The sequence below is a fragment of the Lygodium microphyllum genome, chromosome 28 (assembly GCF_053477565.2).
Source record: "Lygodium microphyllum isolate KBCC chromosome 28, Lygodium_microphyllum_v1.1.10, whole genome shotgun sequence".
In the NCBI taxonomy this organism is placed as follows: Eukaryota; Viridiplantae; Streptophyta; class Polypodiopsida; order Schizaeales; family Lygodiaceae; genus Lygodium; species Lygodium microphyllum.
In genome coordinates, this window is record NC_141162.1 from 16,438,638 (window position 1) to 16,460,988 (window position 22,351).

General features: G+C 43.6%; 1 protein-coding gene across 1 annotated transcript in view; it reads left to right on the forward strand.

Moving 5' to 3' along the window:
* The window catches only part of LOC148011201 (plant intracellular Ras-group-related LRR protein 6-like), a 138,068-nt gene that overhangs the window by 31,427 nt on the left and 84,290 nt on the right, over positions 1 to 22,351 (forward strand). The window contains exon 6 of the mRNA XM_087670502.1: positions 14,977 to 15,051. Coding sequence (XP_087526628.1) covers positions 14,977 to 15,051 — 75 coding nt within the window. The remainder of the gene's footprint in view (positions 1 to 14,976; positions 15,052 to 22,351) is intronic.

A 22,351-nucleotide genomic window follows, 5' to 3' on the forward strand; every position in this document is an offset into this window, starting at 1 on the left:
CTATTTATAGACATAGAAGGATCCTCCTAAATTAGAATTTTGCTTATGTAACATAAACTATCTAGGAACGCATTTCTCTTTAACGAGCCTTGGTAATTACTTGTCTTGGGGCTATTTAAAGGAGCTAATTGGTTTGTCGTGCATTTTTATCTTAACAATCCCTCTCAGGCCCAAAACTAGAATTAGAAAGGAAATGTAAGAAAAGCTTAAGCCCATTTTTACCTTAAGGTGTCTTATCCCAAAACAACTAGGGAATCCAATAAAGGGTGCACATCGGTTGCCCAGTGGCTTACCAAGACTACAAAGGTAATGGTTATCTTACCAAGGGAGCCCAAGTGATTACACAAGAGGCACCAGGGTATCAAATAAAGGGTGCTTGTCGGCTACCTAGTGGCTCACTAAGACATGCAAAGGTAGATGGAATGTCATCAAACTTTTTTTAAAAAGGAATTTTTTTTGAAAAATATTTCCGTCCTATCAAGTAATTGTGCCTTAGGGGGAGAATGGTTAGATATACCACAACACAAACCATACAAGCTATCCCAACCACCCGTGGGTGTTAGAGATGAAGTACAAGGGGAAAGAGGTAAAGGGGTAAAGAAGTATGGAGGTGTGGTGGTAAGGTGGTAAAAGAATTGCTGATGGAGATAGCTTAGGATCTACTCACAGGTGCTTTGCACAATGAGATACAAAGAGTAATGCTACATCATGAGAATGCATATGCAATAGGTACTACTTGGTTAGTGTCCCTCGTGGGAAAATTGTTTACTTTTCCAAGTGCCCTTATACAAAGACGATGATGATTATGTGGTGTTTTAGGCTAGCTACCACAAGGAAGGGAGGCCGATGTTGAAGACAAATGCCAAAACATATAGAATACCACTAAAGGGTAGGAATCCCCTCTCAATCATGGATTGTCGATATTGAAGGGGAAAGGAACATGATGTCAGCCTTCATGCGGTGTTGAGGACCATGAAAAAGGATGTGGATGAAGCACCCTAGTTGGAGGAGCTAGGAAGAAGCTACCACTATGATTGTATTAAGAGATGTTGCACGATCTACTTTGGGAGGGAAGCCTCCATGTTGGTAGAAGAGCAAGTCTTCTAGAAAAATGAAACCACACAAAATCTTGCAAAAGAGATTAGAATCTACAAAATGTAGGAGCTTCATAGTGAGATCTGTTGAAGCAAAATGAACCAAAAAGGAAAGCTAAAATGAAATAAAAAAATATGTGAATGAGTGTGTGAGTGCATTGGAAGACATGAAGAAAATCCCAAAGCCTAAGTAGCCTATGGGCTCGACTCATTAGCCTAAATAACTAAGAATGCTAAGTAATATGAGACCAATATAGTGTACCCTAAGGGTGCTAGCGTAAGTGTGTGGTCACCATCATGCACGGCCATCAACAAAGTCTCTAGCAATGAAACTCATGGTGATGCGAGAAAATCATCCTAGGTGGGGAAGGGATCCTAGGTCTAGTGGTATGCATACCAAGATGAGCAAATGGGGCAGTAGAAGGAGGTATAACCCCACTTGATTGTCTGGGGAAAGTGGAGGTAGTTATGGCTTGCTATGGTTTCTTAGCTTGGAGACCTTAGGTGTGGTACGCCATTTTTTGTCTACATGACTTGATTTTTGGCAATGTGTGCAAACCTATTGCTTTTATAGAGTTGCTGCTAGATGGATTTGGTTTCTTTGGTGTCTTTGGTTTTGTTTGAGAAAGGGGTGTGACCCTTGTTTTGAGTTGTCTTCTCAGCTTGAGTGTTCTTGCCACCTCTAGTGTTTCCCTTCATAGAAGTGGTTAACAGACTCCTCTTTGAATAAGAATATGGGAAGGACTTCTTGTGGACTTGGTCATGCAACCTCGCGTAATGTAAGAACTAGCATTTGAACTCATAGAAGGTTGGCAATTGGGGAAATGAAATGATGTGCTGCATAAAGTGGAAGTATTTAGAAAATAGCTTGTTTAAGAAAAATATAACATGATCGTCGTTTGACTTAGGTGAGTAACCACCTATATTCGATGAACTTAACTTTCAGATTATCACATTTCTTAATAGAAAACTCTTGTAGCTTATAATCAAGATTGATGTGTTGGATTTGATCTCTTGCCGCATAGTGATCAAGGAGGTGACTTCAACTATTGGATGCTATGAAAAGTGCTGTAATTGGGAATGGAACTCCGGAAGTAATCCTTGCATTAACTTGACATTTGCTCTAGTATTGCAAACTCTCCATTGACGAATTTAGTCAAGGTGGGCCAGTTCATGGTTTGGGCATCGGCTCTTAATCAACTACTAGGCCTTGAAGACCTTGAGATTCAAGCACTTGTTGCATAAGGTTAGACCAAGTTGTGAAATTTGACTTGTTAAAATGAGTCTTATTCATAAAGGCATTTGTGGCTGTAGCAACAGGAGTGGTGGTGTTGAATGAAGAACATGATGGATAGAATGGGGGAGTGGAGTACATTCGGGAATTAACCCTAGAGTGTCCACTATGCATGTGGGATGTGTGCACAATGGATCCAAAAGTGGGTAGGGGTTGACTAGGCATGGGTATGGTAGCCACATGTGTAGCCCAAGGAGGAGGGATAGGGACATGGTATGCAGAAGATGGAAATACCTATGTAACTATCTACCTCTCTATTCTAATAATTAATTTCTCTCTAGTATCTATGATCTATCTCGATTCTCTCTTTCCCCTTGGGCCGCAAGGCCCCCAAGCCCCGGGCCCCATCTCTCTTCATTCTTGAATCTTGAAAGTTGAAAGTTGAAAGTTGAAACTTGAAAGGCTTAAGTTTCAACTCTCTCTGGACTCTTTCTCTCTCTAACCTTCAATTTTCAAGTATTGTTAGTAATAAGTATACTTGTAATTTGTAAATTGTGGTTGTAGGTGGGCCCCTCAAATGTGGTGCAAGTTGTTACCGACAATGCATCGAATTGTTGGTGCATGGGCCGTTTGCTTGAGGCCGAGTTCCCTACGATTGTCTGGACTCCATGTGCAAGTCATTGTTTGGACTTGCTCATGGAGAATATTGGGAAGCTCAAGTGGGTGAAGAGGGTGGTCGGCAAAGCTACATCCATTGTTACATTCTTCATGGTAAAGGTAAAGATGCTTGCGATGTATCGTGAGCATAGCACACTAGAGTTGAAGAAGCCTTCTTCAACTCGCTTTGGTTACATGTGGTTATTGTTGGAGTGCCTTTATGAGGTGTGGTCCCCACCTTGTGCCAGACAGTGGTGTTCACTCTATGGAATGAGTGAGATGAGCATGAGATAGAGAAGGCCAAAGCCATGTAGTGCTTGTGTCTTAATGAGTGGTTTTGGCAAAAAGTCCATGCCGTTGTCATTGTCGTGACTCCCTTTTATAGGGTGTTACGTACGAGTGATTGCGAGGGGTTCACCATGAGCCTTCTCGTTCACTTCTTTAGAGCGGCATTGGTGGAGGCACGTGCCTGTACACTGATCACAGAGATACATCATGCACATGTTTTAGAGATAGCAGAGAGGAGATGGACATGGATGCATAAGCCCATCCATGGTTTTGCCGCATTGGTACATCCCGATGATAGAGAGTTCCATTCAGACTAGGTTGCTCATTTGACTCATGTGGTCCCTGTGGATGATCACAATGCAGTGTTGGAGGAGCTAGGATGCTATGCAGATCAGAGAGAGTATGTGGCTTTTGCTTCTTCCACTTATTGGAGGAGAGAGTCACTTGTGAAGCCTTAATTTGGTGGTAAAACTTTGGATACGCACTGGAGACCCTTCAACCCTTAGCCATGAGGGTCCTTGCCCAAGATTGCTCTTCAGGTGCATGTGAGAGAAACTGGAGTGCCTATTCTCTCATTCATACAAAGTTTCGCTATCTTAGTACACGACAGTTAGAACAACTAGTCTATTGCCGCACTAACTAACACATGATGAGGGTTACGATGAGCATGGGTAGTCTGAAGCAGGTAAAGTTTAAACACTTAACCATAGCATTTAAAATTTGTTGTTTTAACTTTTAAACTTTAAACTTTGAAGTTTATACTTTACAATTTAGACTTTAGCATTTACAATGATCAATCTTACGTGCATCACTACATTGTGTAGGTGAATGTTGATACATTCAAGTTGACGGGTGACACTCTTTCGAGTATACATAAGGAGGTGGAGGAGGAGGAGGAGATTTTTGCAGAGCTCTATAGAGAGCTTATAGCAGCAGATACTCGTGACACTCGCAGTCAGCATGCTCGTGGGTGGTAGTAGGGGCATGGTTAGGCTAGAACCATTTATCACATGGCGTTTAGGATATCTAGCTATGAAAATAGCCGACATTGATTATGAGAATATCCAAGTATCACCTAATTAGAGACTATGAGCTGTCAAAAGATAACATATCAGCGAGACAATAGGTTTTGTGGGGAGAAACACGGAGTGAACTTGGCAAACATGGAGAAGACAAGAGAGAAGAAAATCTGATGAATGGAATGATGAAGTTCTGAATTATGGAGTGAATGTGATACAAGGGAACAAGGGTACTGTAGCACAAGGAAGTGAACTTGGCAAACATGGAGAAGAGAAGAGAAGAGAGAAGAAACTGTGATGAATGGAATGATGAAGTTCTGAATCATGGAGTGAATGTGATATAAGGGAACAAGGGTGCCATAGCACAAGGAAGACGATGAAGACAGTCACGAACCACGAACCACGAACCACAATGTTCTCCTAAAGGGGTGTGAGGGCAATGGAGAGGTTGGAAAGAAGAGGTGACGGACTAAATGAATCAGCCGTAAAGAATGAGTGAGAGAGTGGCCTATAAATAGGCACAACCAGTCTAGGGTGGTGCCCCTTTTTGGAGTGCAAACTCTAAACGCAAAACGCAAAAACGCAAAAATGCAAACTACGAGTGAAGGGTTCTCAACACCCTCTCTCAAGCCCAAAAAGAGGAAGAAAAGAAGAGTGAGGTGGAGATGGAATGCTACATGCTGAAGAATACTCATGTAGTAGGTGCCACTTGGACAATGTCCCTCATGGGGAAATTGTTTACTTGCCTAAGCGCCCAGTACAAAGATGATGAAAACATGCAATGCAGAGGAGGAATGTCAGACTTTGTGCTGAGAACCATAAGGATATGCCCGTACTCGATCTCGGGAGTTGACTACATGCTGACCAAGTGACCAAGGCAAGAAGAGGAGGAAGAAGATGTAGATGATCCCTAACATCCAAGATTTCCACCTAAAAGGTAACTAGCAGTAAAGAATAGCAGATAGAGTGAACTGGAGAATCCGAAACTTAACCTCGAGAGAGAAGCCACTAGCTCCGTGCATCCATGTAAGAAGGAATACAAAAGTCTTGTCACCAAGTCGTGGTTGAGTCTCCAAGGCCCTGATCTAGGTAGATCCTCTAGATCCTGGGTATCAATAAGTGAGATGACTGTTGGAAGGAAGCCACCCCATCCAAGGATAGAAGAAGGAGGTAAAAGGCCTCTGCCAGGGTGTGCAAAGGATTGCGCGGTGGGTGGGGATCCCCTTTGAAACGGGAGGAATAGGAGTCCCCTTTGAAGTCGCAGTAGATGTAGATGCCCCCTCGGAGGGCAAAGAAAGATCATCCCCCTCTGAATCCCCCTTTGAGGTAGATAGGGAATCCAAAAACTCATGGATCACGAACTTCGAAATGTCTGAGGGTGAATGAAGTCCCGCCGGTCGTGCCAAAGAAGGTATCTGGGGTGGTGAAGAACTCCCAGAGGTGGCCTCCCAAACTTGAGTAGGCAAGGGTGAAGGGTGGAGCTCAAACTGAGCAATGAGTGGGTCAGGGTCGCTTCTTCTCAATGGAGTAGATTGGGAAGCCGAAGAAGAGGGAGTCAAGTAGCCACTGTCTCTCGAAGGAGTGGACCGATGAGGAGACGGTATCAAACAATCATTGTCTCTCGATGGAGCGGATTGCAGAACCGCGGGTCATGGTAGCCACTGTACCTGAAAATAGGTGGGAGAAGACTACTGCTAGCATTGCGACGATCTCCAGGAGGTCGTAGCGCCAATCAATCCTCCATGTGCTCGAAAGGACTTAGTGCGCATTGGATGCGTCTTATTGCCTTGAGCATAGTACTTTGATAGTTGATGGAGAACGATCTTTGTGGCCCAGAAAGGAGAGGTGGCACAAGGAGTGCCTGGTGGAAGATGCATATACTCCGGGGGGATGGGGAGCAAAGGCTGAAGTCGGCAAGCATCGTTGGTGTGTTCAATGATGCCACAATAGGAGCACCTAGTAGCTTGGTCATCTGTTGGTAAAAAAGCCATGGGTACCAATGTGCCTTGCTGAAGAAGGAAGAGGTTAGCCACGAACCATGAATTGCAATGTCTGTCTCAAGGGCTAGGAGGGTAGTGGAAAGGTTGGAAGTGAGTTGCCAGCAAGGAGGTGGAGGCGACAACAGCAGCCCTGAACGTAGGTTGGAAAATAGCAAACACAGAAGGGAGTAGCCACTAGTTAGGATATTGATGCAGTGAAAGAAGAAGAGAAGTGGATGCTGAACCCGCCACCGGGCTTTACCTTCACTGGAATGGAGGATCTTTGTCGTTGTTTGAATAGATCCATCTTTGATACCATGTCAAAAGATGACGTACTAGTGAGACAATAGGGTTTGCAGGGAGGAACACGGAGTGAACTCGGCAAACATGGAGAAGAGGAGGGAAGAGAGAAGAAACTCTGATGAATGGAATGATGAAGTTTTGAATCATGGAGTGAATGTGATACAAGGGAACAAGGGTGCCGTAGCATAAGGAAGATGATGAAGACATCCACGAACCATGAACCACAATGTCCTCCTGAAGGGGTGTGAGGGCAATGGAGAGGCTGGAGAGAAGAGGTGATAGACTGCATGAATCAGCCGTAAAGAATGAGTGAGAGAGTGGCCTATAAATAGGCATAGTCAGTCTAGGGTGGCGCCCCTTTTTGGGGCTGCAAACCCTAAACGCAAAACGCAAAAACGCAAACTGCGGGTGAAGGATGAAGGGTTTCTCAACATGAGCAGCACATAGCTAGCAACAGATTCAACATTTCATGCAAGGACCAAATTAGGCGTATGGTTCAATTTGGATACAAAAGTTGTTACACAAAGTTAGATCCTTAGATTTATTTAACATTGATCAAGTTATCAATAGTTTGACAAAATTGTTGAACCAAGCCGAACTTTTGTACTTCAAATAAAATTAAGTTTCAAGTTTCAGACACATCACCAAGTCTAGGACGAATTTAGCAACATGGAACATAGGCTAATGGTCCTTACATGGAAAAATTGAAATTTCACACGACACGTTGAAAAATTCAATGGAGGTTTTTGGAACTTTTGTGGATTAAATAACAACGTAAGGTTCAATGTTTTGATAAGAAATAAGCTGTCCATTATGATGTGGCCTCATTTCTACTTGTTATTTAATCAATTTGATCAATTTGACATCATAGAAGTAATTGAAAGGCTATAGACATCAAATTGAAGTCCTAGTTTATTGAAATAAGAGCTACAGAAACTTATGACTATAACAAGCTGGCATAATAGTCTAGTAGCTTCTTATTAATGGGTGCACAAACCATTGTATACTATCTTGTATATGCTTGCATACATCAAACTTAAGGGGAGGTGTGAAATGTAAGTTGCAGATGCATACAACAGTTGAGGAGTCATATTCTATTCCATAAATGCCAAGGAGATTTCTTGAAACCTCTACCCTAATCCTAAAAGGGACTTGTATCCTAGTAACATGGGGCAAGACATGGGGATGGGGGATGGCCAAAAGCAAGGATTCGGGAGGGGGAGAACATACATAAAAAACATTTTATATTCACTAGATGTATGCAACAAACTAATAGAATAGTCTGGCAGCTTCTTATTAATGGGTGCTGAAACCATTGTATGTTATCTTGTATATGATTGCATATATGAAACTTAAGAAATTTAAGTTGCAAATGTATACATCACTTGAGTCATATTCAATAGATGTCGAGAAAATGTCTTGAAACCTCTACCCTAATCCTAAAAGGGACTCGTATCCTAGTAACATGGGATGAGGGATGGGGATGGGGATGGTCAAAAGCAAGGATTGGGGAGGGGGGAACATACATAAACAACATTTTATATTCACTAGATGTATGCATGCCACGTGGTGGGTGGGTGAGTGTGGGGGTGTTTTCGTGCACATGCATGCGGATGTGTGAGCATGAGTGCATGGTGAGGGCACAAGATGGTTAGGTATGCCAAGTGCCATACATTTGGTACGAACAAGCAAACATTTCAAATATTATTGATAAAGAATATACACATTGATTTGTTAAGGAAATTCCACCATAGAAAAAATAACATCTCCAAACAATGAGACTTTGAAAATACTACAAGTTAGCTTCAATGATGTAATTGAAAAAATAAATGTGTTGTTCATGCCATACCACACATCCAATAATTGAATAAATGTGTCTAGACTATAGTATTGTGTCAACTATTGCTGCTCGATCACAAAACATATGTATACGAAGTATGCATGCACATGTGTGTTTGTGTGTGTGCATTCCATTTTTTCAAAAACTTGAGATGTAGGCTAACTTTATGTGTGTGTATGTGTGAGAAGACAGGAAGAAACAGATGTAATTGCCACATTAAGATTTGAAAAAAGAGAAAAAAGGAACCCTAAAAAGAAACCTGTCCTTGTCGGTTGTCCATAACAGGGGGCAGGGCATGGGACGACGAACATGGGGAGATGGTTGTGGGGGACTGAAGAAGGGATCTTCCCTGTTCCTGTACGAGGTCTCCTATGGCAAAGTTGCCTGAGACAATGTCCCTGCATCTTGAGGTGCTGGGATGACTATCCCTTATTACTATTGCTGTTAAGAAGAGTGCTAGGGTTTGCACTGAGGACACACAGAGTGTACGACCACAACAGAAACACAAAGACAGACATAGATATAGAGGGCAAAACTCAAACCCTAAACGCAAAACTCAAAACTCAAATGCAAACAGAAGAAGGGAGAGAGAGAACACAACTCTGAAGTGAATGAATGCTGTAAATGAATGTAAGAGTGTACAGTGTGCTCAAGGGCAGAGCAATGTCGGAGCGTGACGTCCACCGAAGACGGATCCCAAGTCTGTGACCACCAGTTGGAGTGTAGGAGTGCTGAATAGTGAATGACAGCAGGCTGGTCACCAAAACGCAGCAGTCTGGAGGTTGGAAACTGGTAAATGCAGTAGTGTACCACCGATTGGGGCCTGGAAACTGTGCACAGTCTGCTGTGAACAGCAGGCTGAAACAGGTTCTGAGAGTGTCAGGGCCTGCAATGCTGAAAACGCAGGTTGGCTGACCCTGGAGATGATGGACAGCAGGCTGAACAGCAGTCTGGGACAGTTTGGAGCAGTCGCCAGCAGCTGAGAGCTGTCGCCTACAGCAATGGACAGGCTGAAGATGATGTGGCTGTAGTCGATGATGACTGGACAGCAGATGGAGGCGGGCTGCAGGCTGGAAACTGGGCGCCAACAAATAGCAAAGGGTGTGTGGGCTGGTGTAACCTGCAAAACAAGGATGATTGCTGAATGGGGGCATCTTGTCCATTTATAGATGTGGAAGGGCGCCCCAAAAATTAGGGTTTCCACTAAACTCTCTCGAATTGCTCCCCGTTTTAGGGTTTTCCACTAAACTCTCTCGAACCTCTCCCCACTCTAAAAGAGCATTTTTAGTGTGTTTTGGGGCTGTTTAAGAGGCTAATCAGCAAGTAATGCATATTTTAGCTCAAACCCCCTCTCAGGCCCAAAACTGAGCCAAAAGGTTAGGCCAGCCATTATGATAATGATGTACCCCAAGGTGTCCCACCCCAAAGCAGCCAAGGCATCGGACAAAGGGTGCACATCGGCTGCCCAGTGGCCTACCAAGACTACAGAGGCGATGGTTATCTTACCAAGGAAATCCAAGTAGTCACCTCAAAGAGGATAGGGCATCGGACAAAGGGTGCACGTCGGCTGCCCAGTGGCCTACCAAGCCCTACAAAGGCGGATGGAACTACATGGAACTTTTGTGTGTTGTTTTTTTTCTTTTTGAATAAGTGTGGTAAATTTTATGGGATGCGGCCGATTGAGGAATTGTGACCCAGAAGACGGGAGTGGGGAGGATACACCCAACACATCACAAAATAGTACAAGCTAACCCATCCACTCAGGGTGTCGATGACGAGGAAAAGTAGGTGATGAGGTATCCATGTGATGAAGAAGGATGGTGGTGTGGTAACAACAGCCGCCGGTGGAAACAGCTTAGGATCCACTCAAGTGGTGCTCTGCACAATGAGATGCAAAGTATGCTACATGCTGAAGAATGCTCATGCAGCAGGTGCCACTTGGGCAGTGTCCCTCATGGGAAAATTGTTCACTTGCCCAAGCGCCCTAGTACAAAGATGATGAAATCATGCAATGCAAAGGGTAAGGTACAACAGGGGGGAGAAGCCGATGTCGAAGACAAAGTGCTGAAGCCTGTAGAATACCAAGAAGGGTAGGAATCCCCTCTCAACCTGGATGTAGATGCTGAAGGAGGAAGAGGAGCTTGATGTCGGTCTTTGTGTGGTGTCGAGAACCATAAGGAATGAAGAGGAGGAGGAAGCATCCCAGTTGGAAGAGCTAGGTAGAAGTCACTGCCATGATAGCATCGAGAGAGATGCTGCACGATCCGCCTCGGGAGGGAAAGCCTCCACGTTGGTAGAAGAGCAAAACTCCAAGGATGATGAAACCATGAAGGAACGGCGCACATCCCAAGTCTCTAGCCCAGGTAGGACTGGGCAAACCTGCATGTTAGCCCTACACTGAAAACAAAACCCACAAAGGAGATCAAAGTCTGCAATCATAGAGGTCAGTAGTGAGATGCTTCAAAAAACAGAACAAAACTAAAATGAAAAGCTAACTGAAGGAACAAGTGCAAAGATGCAAATGTGTACGTGTATGTGAGTAAATGCAGCGGAAGACTTAAAATGTAGAGACAAAAATCCTATGGGCCCGACTCTAAGAGTGCTAAAAATGAATGCTAGACTAACCTAGGGTATCGGAAAGGACCTAGAGACATGCTAGTCTAAGAAGGTGGCCACTATTGCGTACGTCTAGTAGCAGGGCTCTGCAAAGGGAACTCCCGAGGAGGGGGGGAAGAAGGTGAGATAGATGCATGAAGTGCAACGGGATCGGAACTTGCAGGCCAATCAACCAATCCTTCAGGAGTAGAGAAGGATGGCCAGTGAGGCTGTTCGGGTGCCACATGTCCACCAGTCTCGCTGTGGGGGTTGGAGGAGCAGATGGTGCAGCAGCGGAAGGCGTAGCCCCACTGGACTGTGGAGTTGCAGCGGTTTGCTGAGGCTTCTTAGGTGGAAGACCTTGGGCCTTGGAGCGACACTCCTTGTCCACATGGCCTGCTCTCTGGCAGTGTGTGCAAAACCGGTTTTTCTTAGGGAGTTGCTGCCAGAGAGGTCTTGATTCTTTGGTTCCATCTGAGGAAGAGGAGTCACCCTTTGATTGGCTTGCCTTCGCATTGAGCGAGTTCTTGCCACTGGTGGTTTTCCCTCCCGAAGAAGAGGCAACCAACCCTCTCTGCTCTGAATAAGGCTGTGATGAGGATTTCTTGTGGACTTGATCATGCAGCCTTGCGTAACGCAAGAACTGGCACTTAAACTCGTAGAAGGTTGGCAATCAAGGTTGGGAGATTATGTGTTGAATGAAATCGAAGTATTTTGCGGGCAACTTATTCAAGAAGAATGTAACATGATCATCATCTGACTTTGGAGAGCCAGTAGTGGCGAACTCAGCAAGTAACCGCCTATAGTTAGCCAGCTTGACTTTCAGATCATCCCCTTTCTTAGGAGAGAACCGTTGAAGCTCAAAGTCGAGATTGATGCGCCGAGTACGATCATGAGCCGCATAGTGGTTGAGAAGGTGACTCCAATGCTCTGACGCGAGCGGGAAGCGTTGCAACTGAGAGTGAAACTGAGGAAGCAATCCCTGCATCAGCTCAACATTGACTGTAGCATTGCGGATCCTCCATTGACGGATGTAGTCAGGGTGAGCTAGTCGAGGGTCCGGCATAGGCTCTAGACCAATGACGAGGTCCCAAAGACCTTGAGACTCAAGCACTTGTTGCATGAAATTCGACCAAGTAGTGAAATTTGACCTGTTAAAACGTGTCTTATCCGTGAAGGCATTCTTCGCCATTGCAACAGGAGTGATAGTGCTCGGAGATGGATAGTGTGAAAAAGTGTAGTGGGGGTAGGATGGGGGAGTGGAGTACACTTGGGAATGGGCCCCAGAGTGCCCACTAGGCATGCGGGTAGTGTGCAAGGTGGATCCATAGGTAGGGATGGGCTGACTAGGCATGGGCATGGTAGCCACATGAGGAACCCAAGGAGGTGGGATGGGAACACTGGGAGCAGAAGATGGGAATCCTTGCGTAGGTGTAACCCAAGGAGAGTGGAAAGAGGCACCATAAGCTGAGGATGGAAACCCCTGCATATGAGTGGCTATGGGAGATGTGAAGTTGGGGATAGTGAGGGGGATGCCCATCACAGTCGACCCAGGAGTTATGGGTGTACTCATTTGCTCAAAGGTGAGAGACATTGTGTTAAAGGGTGGCATTCCCTCTAACGAAGTACCATGGTGCAAAGAGGTAGAGAATGGGGTGGAGAAGGAAAAGGTGCTAGGAGCAGAGATGGAAGATTCAACCCCTAGGGTGTGTGAAGCAGATGTGGAGTGTAATCCAAGATTTTGGAAAGATGATGAGAGATGATCAAGGTGTGATATAGAAGAGGGTGGGATGGGAGGGAAGTGAGAAGTGTGCGATATGCTCAAATGAAATAGAAGCTGTAGATGTACTTGAATTCCGTCTGCTTCATGAGCCCCCTCTATTGAAGTTTACATACGCAAAGCCATCCGGATCCTGTATCTCAAAAGAAGAAATAGGCGAGGGTTTTGATTCATGCAACACAAAAGAATTGTACAAACTTGACATTGGACTTGGCTGAGATGATGAAGATGGATCGCCAGACGTTCCGAATGCCGTATGTCCTCCATGATCGGAGAGGTAACCAGCCTCACCAACTTGTATTTATGTGGTAGCAAAACTAGTAGGAGGGGTGTAAACATCACCGTACTTGTTGCGATAGTACTCCTCAAAGTCCTCCTCTATCATGTTAGTGAAATCTGGTGAAGGTGGAGTGTTGTTCTCCTCACCGAGTCCATAATGCCATCTTAGGGCCTCAAAAGATGGAGAAGCCTGATAAGACATCATAGGAACTGGAGAAGGAGGTGTCTTGGACATTGTGATTCGGTTACGAGTCGTATTGTGTGCCCCACACAAAGACTAGCTCTCAACAATATCCGTAGGATACTCTTTACAAGAGCCCTGGATTTGATACCATGTTAAGAAGAGTGCTAGGGTTTGCACTGAGGACACAGAGAGTGTATGACCACGATAGAAACACAAAGACACAGACACAGACATAGAGGGCAAAACTCAAACCCTAAACACAAAACTCAAAACTCAAACCCTAAACGCAAAACTCAAAACTCAGACACAAATAGAAGAAGGGAGAGAGAGAACACAACTCTGAAGTGAAATAATGATGTAAATGAATGTAAGAGTGTACAGTGTGCTCAAGGGCAGAGCAATGTTGGAGTGTGACGTCCACCGAAGATGGATCCCAAGTCTGTGACCACCAGTCGGAGTGTAGGAGTGCTGAATAGTGAATGGCAGTAGACTAGTCACCAAAACGCAGCAGTCTGGAGGCTGGAAACTGGTAAACGCAGCAGTGTACCACCGATCGGGGGCTGGAAACTGTGCACAGTCTGCTGTAAACAGCAGGCTGAAACAGTGTCTGAGAGTGTCAGGGCCTGCAATGTTGAAAACGCAGGCTGGTTGACCTTGGAGATGATGGACAGCAGGCTGAACAGCAGTCTGGGACAGTTTGGAGTAGTCGCCAGCAGCTGAGAGCTGTCACCTACAGCAATGGACAGGCTGAAGATGATGTGGCTGCAGTCGATGATGGCTGGATAGCAGATGGAGGCGGGCTGCAGGCTGGAAACTGGACGCCAACAGCAACAGAGGGTGTGTGGGCTGGTGTAACTTGCAAAACAAGGATAATTGCTGAAAGGGGGCAGCCTGTCTATTTATAGATGTGGAAGGGCGCCCCAAAAATTAGGGTTTCCACTAAACTCTCCCGAACCGCTCCCCGTTTTAGGGTTTCCACTGATTTCTCTCGAACTGCTCCCTGTTTTAGGGTTTTACTCTAAAAGAGCATTTTTAGTGTGTTTTGGGGCTGTTTAAGAGGCTAATCAGCAAGTAATGCATATTTTAGCTCAACAATTGCTTGGGAATTAAACTCTCTCTTGAAAATGTAAGTTGCACATTGCATAGGAATAACTTTGTATGGTTTCTCTACTATCTCTACTCTCCACTCTCACACCCCTTATATCCTCACAAAGTATGGCTGTTGTCATCTTCAACTAAGTTGAGATGGTGGTCTTGATGGTAGCCGCTAAATGATTCGTGCGTTTTGAAGCTTCCACATTGAGTTGTGGTTAGCCAACAAAAGTCCAGCCCTCATGAGCATTTAGCGTCTGCATTTCAGACTTCAATGGAGGCAAATCAAGCTGAGGTTGGGAATCTGAAGCAATTAATTATCCCCACATTGAGTTTTTGATCATGGTCAGCTTAATATCCTGAAGGACAAGCATTCAGCCTAGCACTTGAACTCTTTGGATATGCATGTTCCATGGAAGCCGTTTTTTGTGTTATTAAGGGGTTGCTGCACAGTGCTGTTGATTTTCATAAAATAGGAATTCAAAGGGTGTTTCATGATCCTCACAGTCGCACATATACCAGAACATTTTTATGACTTTACCTATCAAGTTCCTATTTTCTAGCTCTTGTTTGTTTACTGTTCATGGTTTGATCACTTTCACAATATAACTTGTTTTCTTATCTTAGTGCAGGTTAGCAATAATCATTTATTGACAATACCAGCAGAGTTGCAGAGTTGCACAAGATTGACAATTTTAGATATAGAGGTATATTTAGTTTTGCAGCTTTGTGGCAAGTTTAGGATCTTTTGACTTTCTCATACTTATCATTCTTACAGACACATCATGATTGTGAATAGCACCTTTGTACTACATTGGATGGGAAGCTTTTGCTTTGAACCAGTTCAAGTGCTTCACATGTGTGCAAAATCTAGTCTATCAACTTTTTTGTGAATTCTTAAATATTTAATATCACATGTAAGCAATGCGTAAGGGTTCAAGTTTGTGAAGTCCTATTCCCTAGTCTTTATACCTTGCTCCTTCATGTGCGACATCCCATTTTGGTACCATTTGGATGTTGGGATTTGTATCTAGTTATAGAATTATGCCTACTCAATCTGATACAACAAATTTTGGAGCACTTTGGGATGCAGCATGCTGAAAGTGAGTGTCATGGGGCAGATTAAGAGAGCAATATAATGGGTTCTATCTACTTGCAATACAATAGCTGGAGCATTCATTCATATCTGCTGTTTGAGCTGTATGGGAGCAAGAGCTTGCTGGTTGGAGAATCCTATCTGCCCCAAAATCAGACTAGTGAAGCTTTCTGGGTGATCTCAGGAAAGGATTGAGAAATGCAACCATAATACTATGCTGTATTGTTAATCTCACGATTACCTTCTAGGTTATGCACATAAGGATGGATGAACACCCATGCATTGTGGTACTAGATCCTCTAGAATGGGGTCAAGTCTTCATGAATAAGAGTTTGAGGAAGAGAATCTGGTACGAAAGGTACGGCAGTCAGAAGGTTCACACAAACATACTAGAGAGTTGTCTAAGTCTGTAAAACAGAGCTTAGATGGAGTTAAAGAATTAATGAGGCTTTCAACTTAGAAAATGCCTAATTTTAGAAGTGCAACCGTCATCAATGAGTTTTCTGGAGTATGTAGAACAGAGCTTAGATGGAGTTACAGAAGTATTAAAGCTTTCAACTAAGCAAATCCTGGTTTAGAGGAGCAATCAACATCAGCCTTGGCTGATAAAATTGTTATTTCAGTGGTTGCCAAGACATTTTGCCACCTAAGTCTGTTGAATCATTCAGTGTTCACCATGCTAAAAAATTTGCCTCCTGCTACCTATTTGAGGGAAGACAAGAAGCACAATAAGATGCAGTCATTGATCAGTTTTTTAACAAAAGTGGACTGATTTGCATTGCTTGAAGGAACTCGAGAGGAGGTTTGTACAACATGGATCAAATACGTAGCTCTTTTCTCAAGCAGGCTTTACACAACCTACATTTGGACCCATGATGTACCTACCACTCATTGCTTCTTTGGAGTGGGGAAAGCTTTAACCACATATTTCTCTGTTGTTCAATTCTTACTGATTTCATACATGTTTATTTGTGTTCTTTATTAGAATCTAAGAAGGTTAGAAAAGCAAAAGGTAATAATGGCAGAACGAGCTCTTTAAAAGCATTACTAATGAATTAATAGATATGTCTTTGGGAGATCTATCCAAGAGAGTTCCTCCTGAATAATCACTTGATTTTTTAAATAGATTTAGTACTTAAGGGTAAACTTATAAGCAAGCCGCAAGCGACCTTAAAGGCTCAGCCAAAAAGAAAAACAGATGTAGAACGACGCCTAGGCAACTATCTTGCAATATGCTCTAAATGACCAAGTATTTTGCCTTGGGCTTCTCAGATATCACCAAGGAGGATTCAAAAGGTGGATAGATATGAGCATTATGAGTTTGTAATATTATCTTTTGGGCTAATGACTACACCAACCACATTTATGATGCTAATGAAGAATGTTCTTTGACTTTTTCTAAGAGATTTTGTTCTCCTTTTTTTAGATGATATCCTGATCTATGGCAAAAGAGAAGAAGAACATTTCGAACACTTGACAAGTAATTAAGCCACCAAGAGAACATTCCCTGAATCAAGTATGAATCTTTACAAAAGTAATTGATCATGTAGGGCACATAGTCTTTGTTGAAAGGATTCATAGCAAGTCCAAGAAATTTTGGGATGGCCAGCTCCTACTGCTCTAGAAGGATTACTAATAGTGAGATTTTATAGAAAGTTCACTTGAGTATGCAAAGGTGGCTATTTGATGACACTACCTATGTGACTATCATATAGCTTAGGAGTTATGGAGGAGAGCCCTTAGGATGATATTTTGGCACAACAAAGACCATGGCTACAGCCTTGGAACTGTAGCTTGGGTCACAGGTGACATACAGAGGACTAGCATGTGGCTATAAGGATGTTCAGGGGAGCTTTTCTTTCGTTGGCTTGGTACATTTGGACCGTGCCGCAAGGTGCAGCCATGCTATAGACCTTTAGGATGTATCCACAATCAAAACTCTTTCGAAGATTTGGACAGAGATCATCCACACTCTTTGCAAGAAATGGGAAAGGATGCTAGGTGGCTCTAAGAGGATGATGAGGGGGGGAGTGGCCTTCTTGTGGACCTTGGACTCTGGCACTTTTTTCCATTCTACTCCTTTGATGCCTTGATTTAGCACCCACTAGATTGGTTGTTCACACAACCATTGTATTTGTAATGTACTTTTTACAGAGCTCCATGTACTTTGCATTCTGTGTTGGGGGATTTTCTTTGAGGTATTATTGATGGAATTTTCTTTTTTCGAGGCAAAAATAGAAAGCTGCCTGATTCCAGATCATCTAAAAAGAAATTGTACAACCTTTGCTTCGGGGCTAGCCTAGTAGAAAAGTTTTGATAAGTGGAAATGACTAAATTCCATTTCTTTGGGTAGTAAAAATGAACCTTTGATTGTGGAGACAGCTCCTATTGCAGGCATTGATTTAACTTAGAATGGAAGGCCAACCGCTTTTAAAAGGCAAAAGCTAGACATAACATACCAATTTTTTTTAGCTTAGTGATTTAGAGAGTATGAGTTGGCTAACCCCAATGGACTGAAATGCTTAAATAGTTTGGTTTTCAGATTAGATATAGAAAAGGGAATGTTTATCTGATGCATTGAGTAGAATGCCAAAAATTAAAAAACAATCTCAGTCTCTTGACATTTGCTAGTGATATGCACCAAGGAAAAGGGATCTTCCTTTGACAATGATTTCCTTTACATAGATGTAGGATATGTACTAAGGAAAAGGGATCCCATTAGTTTTGCCACACAAGAGTGGATGTCTGAATGACACATATGTTTACATAACACCAAAAGGGTTGTTTGTTAAATTTTTTTCCTTCGGCACTGATTACCTTTTGCATAAATGTAGGATGTATACCAAAGGATGGTGATCATGACTGCTGAGTGCAAAGTGTCATGACACTCAAAAGCTGTGTTATCCCAAGATATGAAAGACATGTAAAAGTGTCCTATTGGCCAAGCTTGAGTAAGGATGTCCAATATTGTGGATTAGTTGACCAAGATCTATTGGTTTATCTGCCTAGCTCCTATGGGACGTAGGGCTGGAGGAAGAAGTGTTTTGCAATATATGAATGATACTTTGAAAGAGTGCAAAAGATAATGTGCAACATGCTGAAGATCGTGCTAAGTACTATACTGATGAAGATTGAAGAAAAGTATCCTTTCAAGAAGGGTAGAAAGTTTATCTTAAATCACGAAAAACTTGGAATCTCCTGATGGCCAAACTTATCCCCTAGGTATCGTGGTCTATTCATAAAAAGATAGGTTTTATGGCTAATGGCTGAAGGTTACTTGAACTTCAAATTTACATCAGTGTTTCATGCGATCAGACTGAAGGTAAGTGTTAATGTTAGTGATAACCTTATTGATGTTGGTCGGTCATATAGATCCTCCTACACAACCACCTAAACTGGAAGCAATGCTAGATTTTAGAGGTCATGGTTTAAGGCACAATTGCACTTAGTGGAAGGATGGTCTATGAGACGGATCTACTCGGGACATTATTCAGACACAGGAAAGGTAGTCAACCTAGTCCACAGAGAAACTAGTTGTTGAGGAGAACAACTCTTCTTAAGGGGAGAGGAGTGCCATGGCAATGCAAAAAGCGGGAAAAATGTGGGTGAATGCCACATGTGAAACCAACAAAGGTGTCTTGGGGACTTCCCATCCAATCAGAGCGTTAAAGTTTTAAGTGAGCACTGCTTAATGAATCATGCATGAGTGTGCCTTCTACGCTGAATGGGGGTTAGTGGCACAATTAAGAGCATCAGTGTGGTACAAGCATGTATGCCAGTGGTGATCTCTGTTCTTAGCAACTCCTTTGCCTTGGTTCTCACCTGCACTTGCTCTGAAGTGGGCATTGTTGGTCGTATCGAAGCCAAACTGTGTGGACAAGTTTGAAAGTGCTTTTTATTTTTTGATTTTCAAGAAGGTAATATCAAATGGCTGCAGTAGCACACAAATGAGAAAAACACGGTGAGTCAAGGCTCAGGTGGTCATGCAAGAAGCTTCCATTGGGGGACATACTGAACATGTGATGCACAAGAGGGCTAAGAAAGAAAGAAAGATATATTAACGTCTACATAAGGCCAATGTGGCCTATGAGACAAAATCTAGAGTACATCCATGTCTAATGTCATCTCATCAGTAAGGTAAAGATAACATTACAAATAAGTGGGTGGCCTATGAAACAATACTGAAAATATACTGAAAATAACTATACGATGGGACTATACTAGGGTTGAACCATGTGTAGTGTTGTTTCATCGATAGAAAAGAAAAGGAAAGGAAAGGAGAACCAGATCTGATAGAGCCATGTACAAAAGTGTGGTGGAGACTATGGGCTGTAGCTGATCTCAAGATCTGCACATGATCTCAGCTATGATGCGGTCCCTAGCTACTTCACTGATATGCCTGGTGGCGAGTCTTCGGTGTCTCGTGATAATGACCCTAATCCGATTGTGGTGTGGCCTCCTCGGACGTGGTCTCCTCGGACGTGGTCCTGGTGGACGGGGTTGTTGTGCTTGACGAAGGGAAATGGCTCTATCCAATGTGACTCCACGGCGTGGCCTGTAAGGTGTCTGGCGGGGTGGCTTTGTCTTTGCTAGGTTGGTAGTGTTAGTAGGGTCAGCTTTGTAGAAAAAGTCTGTCACTGCTCTCTGTGTGTGTCCTTCTGGATGAGCTGGTCTCCTGTCTCGCAGTAGTGCAGTTTGGCGCCTCTCGAGCTCCAGGAGGAAAAGACCTAGGCATCTTTGGTCCTCATACTCCATGACACGATGAAGAGGTCCAAATCCATCACGGAAGAGGCAGTGGTACCGTCCTCGTATGTCATTGTATACTGTGCATCTGCATATGTAGTGCTCCTCCGTCTTAGGCTCTCGACCACAAAGCTGGCAAGTTCTATCCTCTGCTAGGGTATTTGTCCATCTGCCTGTCTCCATCTGAAGCCTATGTGAGAAGGTGCGAATCTGTCCAATAACAACCCGTATGCTATGGGAGAGATGGGTGTCCATATATGCTGGCTGACTAGTGAAACCATCATCAGAGAGGCATAAGAAATGACTCCTGTAGAACTCCATCCTTGATCCTAGAGGGAGTGGTGGATGGATCCATGTCCTTGCTGTCTCAATCCTTAAGACATCAGCTTTGATCACTTGGTTCAGCTTTGATCGGCTGAGAGAAAGTGTAGCGCAGTCAATGCTATAATCCAAAGGTGGAAGACGGTCAATATCCAAACCATGTAGGCTCATCCAAATAGCCATCTGTGAAAACCAACAGTTCTTCTCGTCTCTTGTTGCTAGTTGTCTAGATGAGGTTAGTGCCAATCTAGAGTATCTATGGCGTGGAAGTTTCCATAGTCTATGCCAAAAGGTCACTGCCTTGAAGAGTGCCTCCATAACTATAGGTGTTCCCCCTAGCTCTGCTCTGGCAATGGGATGTGGGATGGAGGGCTTACTTCTAATCGTGCGTGCTATCATCATGATGAATGGCCTTTCCATGCTATCTCAACCATCATAATAATCCCTCTCTACTCCAATCTTATCAATGAGTGGGCTAAGACGCATGTGGTATAAGTTGTAACCCCATACCTCTGCTCCATATAGTAATGTAGGTGTGACTTAGGTGTCCAACAACTAGAGTTTGGTGTGGGGCTCTTGGAATTGTATGTGAGCACATTGACTCTCGAGTGCCCCTAGTGCTGCGTATCCACGTGCCAGACGTACCTTTGATGCCCCTCTCAACGAAAAACGTGGGCTAGAGAAGGTGACTCCCAAATAGACATATTCCCTCACATGCTTCAATATGTCTCTCCCAAATGTGAACTGGTACATAGATCTAGTTACCCATGCTGCTGACGTATTGAAAACCGTGGTTTTGGTCTTCCCAACATTCACTATGAGGTCTTTATCTCTACAGAAGATATGCAAAGTGTCTAGATGGCACTGCAATCCCTTCGGTGAATTTGAAATGAGAACAATATCATTTGCATGCAGTAATATTGGTATTAGCACCCCTGCTAGGCTGGCTCCCGCTCCTCCTCCTAGGTCTATGTAATTAGACACTTCATCTATGTATAGACTAAACAATGTGGGTGAAAGTGGACATTCTTGTTTCACTCCTATGGTACTGTCAATCCTCTCTGATAGCCCCCCAGGTGCTAGTACATGACCTGTCACTGCCTCATATAATGCATAGACACCCCATCGTATACCCTCTAGTACTCCAATGTCTTGCAATCTCTACATGATGCATGTATGAGGCACTGTATCAAAAGCTTTGCGAAAGTCTAGAAAGTAACAATAGATCCTCTTGTCTCAGGCTCGACCCTCCTCAATAATGGCTTTAAGTGTGAGAATATGGTCCAGCGTGATATATCCTCATCTGAAACTTGCGTGTCCTTGTGCTCTCTTGCCTTGCATTTCAGCCTACTCATTGAGTTCATGCTCCAATATGGATCCATATATCTTGGCCAAAGTATGACCGATCATGATAGTCTTGTAGTTGCTAGGAATTAGGGGATCACCACTTTTAAATAGCGGGATTATAGTATTGTTTGACCAACTCATAGGGAAACCTTCACATACTGCTCTATTGAACATATGTGCTAATATGGGTGCTAATATGTCACAAGCATGTGAGAAATGTTCTGCTACTAGTCCATCCTCATCCTGTGCCCTCCCATTTTGTAATCTATAAATTGCTTCCCTAACTATTTTCCATGTGAAGAAAGACCATTGTGTTGGCCTACAAGCTTGTGGGGGCTGCATAGATGGCTGTCCTGGCAGGTCATACAGCTGTCTCCCATAGTCAAGCCAAGCTTCTGGTGATGTAATCTGTATGGGAGGCTGTCTTTCATGAAACATCTTCCATGCGCTCTTGCTATCCAGCCCCAAAAATAGTTGATATATCTCTGCTTTTGCTTTTG